Consider the following 11,531-nt stretch of genomic DNA (forward strand, 5'->3'; position numbering starts at 1 on the left):
CTCTTTGGTTTAAAATGGCCAGCTTGCGCTGACCATTGTGTCGTCGATATATTTGTTTTAGCTGTCATTAATTAATTGTTGGATCGGACGGACGTTCACAATCTTTTCGCTAACTATTTTTGTGTTCTTGATTATTTGTTAATTTGATTCAAATTATTATCTTTTGTAAATTAGTACAGATTTGTTATAAGTAATAATTACTATTTTAGTTTTTGTTAATTTTTCTAATAAATAAATGTAAAAACCCTAAATATATATATATATATATATATATATATAAAAACTACCGAAGCGATCTTGAAAAAAAATTTATGGGACCAATCTGGAGAGAAATTCTTTCGAATAAAAAAAGAATTTTCCAAATCGGTTCATAAATGAGCGAGTTCTCAGGTAACAAACAAAAAAAAATTCACGTCGAATTGATAACCTCCTCCTTTTTTTTGAAGTCGGTTAAAATGAATCCCTATTTCCCTTGTGTTTGTTATTGTCAGGAGAAGGTTCTTATGAAAGAAAAAAATGCGCGGAAAATTAGAAAATTTAAGAAAACTTAACGTAAATATTAATTTTATATAACTTTCAATTGTTGAAATAACTGTCAGCGATTGACAGAATGCGCACTGCAAATTCATAGTTAAGACGGGATAACGTCTGTTGGGTCAGCTAGTTTGATATAAAACAGTAATAATTATTATAAACATAAATGCACCGTGAACCCGAAGGCACAAATTAGGTATGTAGATAAATACATGTAAATCTGATTCCATCCCAAAGATTCTCCTTTAACTTCTAAAACTACATGACGTGGGTGTATTTTACAGTGAATATCCTAATCATAATTTATCTGAACGATAAAGAAAACCCGCATAATATCTTAGATTTCACGACAAAATATGCAGTATTATGTACAAGAGTACTAGCTACCAACCCACACCAACGTTGTGGTGAACGAGATAGAAACCTAAACTCCTGAACAGAAGAGATTTAAAAACCTCGTGCAGTTGAGCGGAACAATTCAACTTAGGAATCATAAGTCATATTTTTATTATTTATTTGAAATAGTAAAAAGCCTCGACAGGTACCAATGAGCCGTATATATAATACCTAAATATAATTAATCCTAAGTAGTAACTTATACGCGGATATAGTAAAAACATGTTCATAATGTTATACGAACATGTTCAAACTGCACCTGAGCAATTTGGTTGGCAGGCATGTCGTCTTGTTCGGAGGCAAACTGTGGCGGAGGCGGCAGCACTGGCGGCGGCAGGGCGCGCGGGTGTGAGCGGAGCCCGCCCGGGCCTGCGCCCGCGCGCCCCTGCATGCGCTCGCTACCTGCCCGCCACCACACCACGCGACGCGCCCGGCACCGCGCAACTTTTAACACATCACACACCACACCACTCTACACAATGCACCACGAGACCACCTTGTGCACCAAATAATTTCTTCGACCAATCACAACATCAGTCTTTTCGATTTTCTTCAGGGGTCACTTTTTACGTATTTAGAGGCCTATTGTAAAACTGGAAATATAAACTTTAAACTAAGAATTTCCTCGCATCGGTGGTATACTCTTAGTGGCATTCCTATTTCAAATTAGCGGCACAATAGCATGATTAGACGCGTTGGCAGTCTCGCGACTATGTGGCTAATTTAAAAACGCCCGAAATTTTAAAACAGTAGTAGTTGTACTGATGGTATGTTTGCACACATTTTTTACTAATAACTTATAATATCAATGTATTGCGTGATAAATAACTAGGTTTAGCTCATCTAACCAGAAATTTCTTCATAAATCTCAACTTAAATTTCTTATACAAATTACATAGTGTCAATATTTATAATGCAATATTTTAGTAAATTTTAGGATTAATATTAATCTATCAAATATTTGGCAGAGGTTTAGGGAAAATATTTAGGTAATAAATGTACTGTAATTCGTCAACGTTCATTCGGTTGTTGACAATCACAAATGACTATGGGAAAAATTAAGCTATATTCCTTGAAGATGATTGATTATGTCAACAATGAGTAATTCCTTGAAAGTTGATAAATATTGACATCATTGAAATAAGTTGTAAGTATATTATGTAGGTTCTTAACAATTGCACGAATCTAGTTGGAAATATAGCGGTTTGCCGAGACGAATATGAGGGTCCACTGGTTCAAAACCCAACACACACCTCCACTTTTTCGAAGTTTCATGTCTATTGTTTAGCAATTATGGTTCGCTTTAACAGTGAAAGAAAACATTGTGAGGGGAAACCTACATATCAGAGAATTCTCTAAAAGAATTTCTAAGGTATATGAAGTCTGCAAACGCGCACAAGACAAGCTTGGTAGACTAAGGCCTTAATCTTCTCAGTAGTAGAGTAGCCCTGTGCCGAGCAATGGGACAGTATATTATAATAAAGGGTTGGTATTATGGTACTTATAAAAACCAAAGAAACAGAATACAAATCACCTCTACTCAATTTCCCGGGCAGTTTAAGGCGTTTGAAGCCGATTCAAGAAACAAAATGATCCATGAACTTCTAGAAATATAGGTCAGATGCCGGAGCCCACATACATATGCATTTAAGGTAAATATGACGCACAACTGGGTCGCTAGCCAACGTCAGAAATATAAACTGCAATATTTATGTTCATTTCCATGCTGCAAAATATATTTCTTCATTAAAAAGGATTTTTCATTAAACGTTCCGTTACTCTTCAGCTAATTACATTGATGTAAGTACCTACTCGTTCATACTACCACTTGCAATGTATGCGCGTATGGATATAATTGCATGCTCAATACAAGTTATGTACATATTTATTAAGCCATTTATGAGGCTGTATGTTAAAACGTGAGGAATTGCAGTCAGTAATAGCTGATATTACTTTAATACAAATAGCGCCAGATAATTTAAAATCAAAAATCTAATGGCTTAGTGTAAACATTTTATTGCATAATAATTAAATGAAATCATATGGTGACAACTTTGAATCAGATAAGTATTCATATTGGTTTCAATTGGTAATAAATTTATGTATCTTAAATAATTTTTAAGCTATTTTTTGGTTTCGAGTGTCATCGGATGCCACGCCGTTAATTTAGTATCATTGATGTTATTAGGCTCGCTCCATATATTAATAATAAAATTGATTAAAAGTAATAAATAACACTAATTAATGCCGTCAACAGATGATTATTAATTTAAAGGACAATGAGAGAAAGTAGTAGCAAGTTTTGTCAGACACTTGAAAGTCGCGTCGCGTCGGGCGGTTAAACGCTCGTCCGACGAAAACTTAAAACACTGAAATGAATTATTTTGCTTAAATAATAATACTTTAATTGAGCTGAATATTTCAATTATTTTAAAAACTCTAATATAATAGGTACTAAATAAAAATTAATTGATTATCAGGGTCTACTCTATTATCGTCAGCGAATCAAAGAATTAAAATAAATAATATTTTCATTTAAGAATCTGCATTTATATTATGATTGCGTTTTACAATACCGTTAATTCTATACTTATATTGTAGAATGCGGTAGATAAAGGAACATATATCGCATCGAATATACAAAGAACTTGAGTAATCGTATTCTTACACATCGTGTGAGGGAATTATGACTCATCCACCCCATTATAAACATACCAATGAAATCTGGACGCAAAATATTATAACAGCTGCAATGTTTCAGATCGAACAAGAAAGGTTTATAGTAAAGCTTTTAACACAAGATAATCACGTACTCTTGGCGGAAGCCGTACATAACAAAAGAAAAATAATGTACACGAAATTAGCTACATTATTTCAATCCCTAGAGCCCAGAATTGACATAATCAAACATTTAAATTACTATTAACAAAATATTGAAATATCGACGTGTTCCCAATTCGTTATACACATGGCTTTAATATAATTCTATTGTATTTTTGCCCACATTTTCTAGCATATTTGATCTGCGTGTCTAAATGCACGAAAACACCACGTTGTTATCTGTACTCAATATTTCCCATCATATTTCATCATACGTATTAAGCACGTGTTATGAACATATGACGTTATTTAACATAATGATTCACTTTAAAAGTGTTAAATATGTACGTAATATGTATATTAAAATTATTATTCTGAGCAAGCAGACGAATTTGCCAATTGATTTTAGGTTCACAGACATCTAGACTGACGATGTCTGAAATATATTAAAACTTTTTATTTGCCAAATTGCTCTCATGAAAATTTTACATCCCAATGATTTTCATAGTCTATTTTTATTACCCACACTTTTCTATTAGTAGTAGTATTCGCGGTCACAGTTATTACCCGTAGCACCATAATCTTTTTTTTATGCTTTACGAATCATCACTCTTTTTAGTACACTGGTACATTTAACCTAATTAGTTAAATAGTGAAACAAAAGACCATTGAATTAGATTCATCTTAAGCAATTAGAACACCAATAGTTGTTTATCTTAACGTGCTCAATGCTTATATAGTTAATCTTTATATGAAAATATTGTTTTTACATGTAATATTTTAGGTATACAGACGTCTTTATAATAATACTGCTAGTAAATCAATTTTTTTTTTGCCCTAGTTTTCGGTTTCATTGTGAGATTTGCGCAGTGGGCTGCGCCGGTTGTCCTCCGTTTGAAACGTAATAAATATCACCTTATAGAAAAAACTTGTTTGATTACAGCTAGTCACTTTATGTTATCGAATGGTATTAATTTTCGTCAATTAGGTAAATTGTTGGGTACATAGGAGTATTGTGCACGGGACAGTGGCAGGGCGGGCTGCGACGAGTGTGACCGCGGAGAGCGGGTGGCGCGGCGGCTGGCACGGGACTGCCGCCCGCCCAGCGCGCGGGACACACGCCCGCGCGACCGCCCTCCCGCCACACAACAAAATACACATTATACACACACACATTTATTAGCCAAAAGAGCGACTTAAACTGTCAATTTTCTACAACATAAACATGAAACATCGACTACACTTAGCCTACTTATTCTTACAAAACTATTTAAATATGAAGAAGTTTCATATATAAGTTAACGAAATAGCGATCAGACTGGACATGTGCAGTTCGATAAATCTTCACGATTGTCACACCTGAGTGATTTGAAGACGCGGCAAGTGTGCTTGGCGCCGTGGCGGCATACGCGGTCGTCGACGGAACCAACCGCCCACTGCCCGCAAACGTCTGTGGAATTCCTCCCGAGTGGGCATTTTACAGCACGACCGCTCCTCTTGTCCAAAAGTCGTCTGCATTCTATCCCCTGGTTTCGATATGTCGTAAACAATCTTTGGACTTTCAACGGCTTCAGTTCCAGGCGCAATCTTGTATTTCGCTCCGGTGATTGCTTTTTGGATTCGGTTAAAGGCTTTTCTGGCCGGATTTTCTTCTTCCTTGACGTCGAAAGAAGTTTCTTTCGGCACGGCGGTGAGTCGGGCTACGGGTTGATTTGGAGACCCTTCATTACGTTTTACTAGAGTTCTTATCCGGGAGAGAATAGTTGGTGGCGGATCAGTATTGGTACCGACGGTGCAAACTCTCGGCCTTGTATATTCGTGTTCAGGGACAACTGGGCATGTCGGTGGAGGCAGGGGTGCGGTACGTCTCGGCGGAGGTTCATCTTGCAGATAGGCAACATGGAGAGTGCTGATGCTGAGCGGCTGCTGCGGCGGAGGCCAGAGCTCCCTGGTCGGTGGGACTGGCGATGGTCGCTCGCCTAGCATCCGCCGCGCGAATTCCCCAGGTTGCCACAAATAGCTGGCGGTCAGGTTTCCGTGTGTTTGCATCACGGCACCAATCTTCACTAATGGCTCGTGAACACTGACTACTAATCTAATACTAGGCTTTGCGCACTTGACAGTATTCACGCAGATACGCGAGGTGGACTCTTATATTGGATTAAAAGATGATGGATATTTATATAAAGGTTGCGATCACATAATCAGTTTTTACATTAAAAACAATGTTTTTTTTTCTAATGACACGACACAGTTGGTTAATTTTTTTTTTTTATTAATATAATCTTAGTAATATTATAAATGTGAATGCTTGGGAAATTGTTAAGATGTTTGTCAGAAGTACATAAACGCAGTAACCGATAAACGATTTGGATTTATTGTTAAGATAAAACATAATTGTGTTAAATAATTTATACTAAATACTAACTAGTAATAATAACATGTTGATGTTTAAGTAAACATATTTACCAAGTGCAATGGTCATCATTTATTTATAACCAGAAAGCGAGATATCGTATTTACTCGTGTGACGAATTATAAACATTTCAAAATCACCAATAAGATGTGGCGTCTGGGACACCATCTTTCTCTTCAAAATAATATGCAAGGCAGCTATCATATTATAGAGTACAAAAACTGGTAGGTTCTAGGTACCCCTAGCAAGCACATTTACGCTATAGTATACAAGTATAAGTAATTTTTAGTGTAAGTAATTAAATTCATGTATAGAAATATGAACTGCGCTGTATGAGCGTTTTCGGAACTAAAATTCGGATGAACATTTCAGCATGGTAACTTCGAATAGAATATACCCATTGGAGCCTTACGAGGGGGTGAACTTGGCGATCGCCCGGGGCCTCGCCCTATACGAGGGCCTCGAGTTTATACTATCGGGCCTCGCGCGGTAACTCAGCTGAGGACCTTTCTTTACGCTCCCGCGCGGGGACACGCGCTAGCTAAGACCGCCACTGCGTGTAGTCATAGAATAAATACAAAATGTACGGGGTTAACAACACGTTTTTTTTACTTATAGTCTCAGGAGTGTAGAGAAATATTTAGCGCGATTCTTATGCTAAGAGTATAGAACGCACTAGGTCGTGCACTACAAGGGAAACTATGAGCAGTTGTCTGTGAATTGCTTTCAGAGTACTACGTCCGAGAGATTAATCGTGCGTATTGAGTATTCAAACAACGCGAATGCTTAAGTTAGTAAAGCGCCGGCATTTTTTTTCACATTAATTTTGAGTTATTGCGTCTATAAAACTCATCACAATTACAATTTACCTAGGCGAAGTCATTTTGCAAGAGTGGCCGAGTAGCATTGAAAAGGGACTGATGGATTTGGTAGTTATATTTTCAATGGATACCACTAAGTTGTAGTACTCTCTAATATGATGGCGGGATTAAGATACGAGAGAAATGATAGCTTTTATTTAAATATAGTCTAAATGTGACGGGCCACAAGTGAAATTAAAAACAATGTTAGTGATATAGACAATTTAATGTGGGCATCACCATTAAAGCTAATAATGCACTTAGCTATAATTTGGATACATATTATTAAAAAAAATATCTTGACGTTAGGGACGAAGTTGGGTTAATTAACCAAGCTGGCCATGGCCCCTTTCAATTACCTAATATCATCATTTCCAAACACAGTTTAACACCTAAAATCAGTTCTGCTTACAAGTCGCAAGAGTGCCAAATTATATTTATCACATTGTTCTCATTTTAAATTGCAGTATTACCATATTGGCAAAACAATAAATGGAAATGACTTACCTTCAGTGGTCTAGTGATGGTGACTGTCTCGATCATCGTGGTTGACGCCATTGTATAACTGTGAAACCAAATTGTACAAGTGTTTAATTAAATTATGCACTGTTTTAAACAATGCAACCCCATCAAATTAAGGTCAGAAGATTGTAAAACTATTTTATAATTGATCTATAAAATGTTTGGTCACTTCATGGTAATCCATTGTCTATAAACACCCTCAATGCTAAAGATATAATTAGTGGGGTGATATGAACCCAAAAGACTTTAATATGAAACCACTGCCTTTTCGGCCCCCCTGATTAGTGGTGCTTGAAATACAAATTCATAGAAGGCAGATGATTCAATCATATATTTTTTTACAGTGAATATACAATTTATAAGAATAAAATAAAGAAATACTTGAGCTACTTTTACATATATCCTTACATATTATACAAGCTGAGGCATTTATGGACCTTTCAAAATAACAAGGTAAACAACAAGAGTTCAGTTCAACCTATTAAATATGTAACTTATAGTGTTATAAATATAGTATGAAAAGGTAATTTTGTCAATTTTCCAAGCCTTGTATGGCCCAACCACCCACTATGAAGAATAGTACAAAATGCTGACAAAGAACTAAATGACAGTCATATACTGTAAGATACTTTAAATATCAAAATTTCACAGGGATAGACTTCAGATTGTACTAAAAATAACATATTTGTATTTTAATTGTTGCTACTAAAAATCAATATAATGCCAAATAAGATAAAAAAAAACTTGGCTTACTCTATTTCTCAATTCTGAGAAATCTTATGCATTTAATTTTTGTTACCCTATGCTGAATGTGTTAAGCTACATAATTTTCTATAAATTTTTGCATCTGTATAAATCACTAAACCAAATTCAAATAAATATTACATCATATTGTACAATATACAACATATTCAAGATAGAGAAAAGTAAAATGTAAATGAGGAATACTTTCTATTCAAATAAATCTTTTGTTCAAACTATCAATTACAAAATACTATAAATATAAACCAAATACAATAGAGATAATTGAAAAGATGAAAGACATTTGTTTGTTTTTATTTTTTTGCTTCTACTATAGAGGTACCTATCAACTTCAACAAATAAATTCAAATAGTTTATTACAAAACAGACTAATATAGAAAGTTAAAATTATACAAAAATAAATAGAATTACAGGCAATTATTATATACATTGCAATTACCATGGATACCCAAACTAGGCAAGGCCTGTATCTTGGGAAAATTATTCAGGTACTTCTAACTATGGCATCCAATAAGCCAATTATGATACTGGCTATGTTTCAATATGGACTATTTATGTAAACTTTTCCAGTATGGTGCATGATCAATTACAACTTCAACTTCATAATAGTAACTTATATTAAATATAATGGTATTGTTTATTGTTATTGTGCTCTTTGTAGATCTATACTTGATGCATATATATCTGATAGTTGCTCTAATATAATTGCAGGGATGAAAACTGCGTTCTCCTGTGACATACACATGTATGCAATTTATAACTAAACAAACAGGCAACCCAGGCTCCAAAGCCTACAGTGATATGAATTTTACCAGTAGGATTTATGTAATTATATATTCCCTTTTCCATATCAATAACATCGGGTAATAACATCGGATACAATAAAAGGACAACTCCTTATAAGCATATGATTGCACCTAGAGACAAGTTAATTCTTTACTCTCCATTCGAGTCTAATTTCGTCCATTATTAAAATTATTTCTATCCATGCAAACTGCAGTTGGCGGGGCATATTACACTATAAGAGTATTAGCAAATTATAAGCAAAAACATCCTCTGGTGTACATAAAAGTACTTGATGACCTTTTAAATCGAGCATTAGTCACTAAGGGAAACAAACCTACCTACTGCTATAAGCTTATTGTAGGAATAAAAAGAAGTACTTACCAGATACAAACAAAAAGCTTCAAATTATAGTATTGTAAATGTTATTCTTGAATAATGTAATGTAAATGTTCTAAATCGATGAAAGATGTAGTAAATTGCCCGGAGATCACTGTACTACTTTCACTAATATGAATGACATAGAATGTTTTTAAGTCGTAAACCCATGACCATTTGTTATTTCATAATCCACTTTTAATTAATCTCAAAAATAAAATAAATAGATTTTGTGTTTTTAGTTTAGGTTGGACGCTATCCGTGTTGCCAGAAAAATCTATCAATACTCCTACTCAATTCAATAGTCAAATCAAATGTCACATTTAATCAGAGTTGCCAACTTAGTAGTATAATGGTAGAAACTGTATCAATAATCAACCACTACCAAACAGTATAATGTATATGGATGGCAAAGTATAATTCTAAACTTTGCCCTGAGTAAGTTGGAGTATATACACGGCCGTCACATATAATAGATATCGAGTTGCCTTGCGAACGTATTTAAACATCGCTGGTATTAAACATGACCTAATTTTCTATTGGTTTTTGAGGATACGGCATGGAGAATGCAAAGACGCTTAAATTATTTCACACACAGGACTGAGTAATTAGTAACGTCACACTTTAGATACTAAAAAAGCGAAGGCTGCTTCGCAGAAACTCAAGTAAGATAGATTTCCTGCCAAAGGCAGCAACTGTTTTATAAAAACAATAATGATACGTACCTAAAAAGGCCTATGAGGCATAATGTGAGGGTTCTGTCACAGAAAAACATGTTTTTCGCAATTCTGCCGAGCATAAATGAACAATCCTTAATACGTACACAATTATAAATACATATATAAAAATATAAATTATCATATATATTGGCGCGTTTTTTGTTAGTTAGTTAGTTAATTCATATTTATAATAAAATAATACAGCACAACCCTAAATCTGTACGTATATTAAAAAAAAAGAAATAAAAGAAAAAGGAGCGACTAAAAAAGAGTAATAAAACACTAATCAGTCATTAATCGAATTTTAATTTTCGATCTGTTTTTCTATAAGTTAGTAAACAGATTTTCATGTAGTTTTTACAGGTGGAGAGTATATTAAAATAATATATTAGATAAAAAGTATTATCATTTTAGTTAATGATACAATGTTTATTTTTTCGTAGCTAAGGTGAGCTTCAGAAAAAAATACGTCGAGCTCCCTCGTTCGTGCCTCATCTATACTAGCGTACTCATTATGATCCGTCAATCGCGAATGTTCAGCAGAACATCCGGCTAAACTGCTATCCGTTTCACCTGTAATAATTATATCTAATATTAGGTATAAGGTTGTTTTTAGCATTTAAGCAACCATAAGGCAAAAGGAGGCAAACTGGGCAAACGACTTAGAAAACTCACGAGTAAAACCTCACAAAAAAAAAAAAATGTCTGCAAAATGTTGTGTAATATCAACCACGCAAGACGCGCTTTTTGTTTTAATATCACGGGCTATAGGGATCAACAGTCTAATGCATATTGCATACGAGTACTTATTAAGATCCATGTTGCGTAAAATCATTGTATTCGCCATGAAAGGTGCTCTGTTTATTATTTTTGTTATAATGTACAAAGTATTGCTCGCAACTTCGTCCGCGTCAAAACCTCTAAATAGCCAGCGACATCATTTAATAAACAAAATTAACGCGTGCGGCGCTAAGTAGAAAACGAATGCTCAAGGCCATTTGCTCGGGGAGGTACTATAAATCTATAGCTATAGTCTGTCTGTTTGTTGTAATTTATGGTTGTGGTAGTTTTTGTAACTAAAAGCTAGCCGTACTGTATTTTATCAGGGTTGCCGTTACATCATTATAATTTCAAAATCTTAGGGTAATCTTATACTTCCGGTAATTTCTGTTTCAGACCCGTATAAAGTTTTTAAATTCCGGAAAATTATCAATTACGAAATAAAATACTTAGTTACATTTTTAAAATTCCTATAAAAGTGAAATATACGCTCACTTATTAGCGATTTCATTGTAAAATTGTCAAAAAATTCCTAAAATTGCTAAAAAATGCAATAACAGT

The 11,531-nt window shown here is 34.5% G+C and overlaps 1 protein-coding gene across 7 annotated transcripts in view; it reads right to left on the reverse strand.

The window, feature by feature from the left end:
• LOC115447879 (transmembrane protein 47) overlaps positions 1–9,786 on the reverse strand; it is a 28,453-nt gene extending 18,667 nt beyond the window's left edge. For 2 of the 7 annotated variants that reach the window (XM_037438416.1, XM_030175154.2), the window contains exons 1-2: positions 4,666–4,997; positions 1,190–1,523 (exon numbers count right to left, since the gene is read on the reverse strand). In XM_037438416.1, coding sequence (XP_037294313.1) covers positions 1,190–1,321 — 132 coding nt within the window. In that variant the 5' untranslated portion in view covers positions 1,322–1,523; positions 4,666–4,997. Of the gene's footprint in view, positions 1–1,189; positions 4,998–5,109; positions 5,976–7,533; positions 7,592–9,477 lie in introns of those variants that run through there. The other 5 variants (XM_030175155.2, XM_030175157.2, XM_030175152.2 and 2 more) reach the window with 5 other exon arrangements.
• Positions 9,787–11,531: the final 1,745 nt, after the last annotated feature.

The sequence above is a fragment of the Manduca sexta genome, chromosome 14 (assembly GCF_014839805.1).
Source record: "Manduca sexta isolate Smith_Timp_Sample1 chromosome 14, JHU_Msex_v1.0, whole genome shotgun sequence".
Taxonomy (NCBI): Eukaryota; Metazoa; Arthropoda; class Insecta; order Lepidoptera; family Sphingidae; genus Manduca; species Manduca sexta.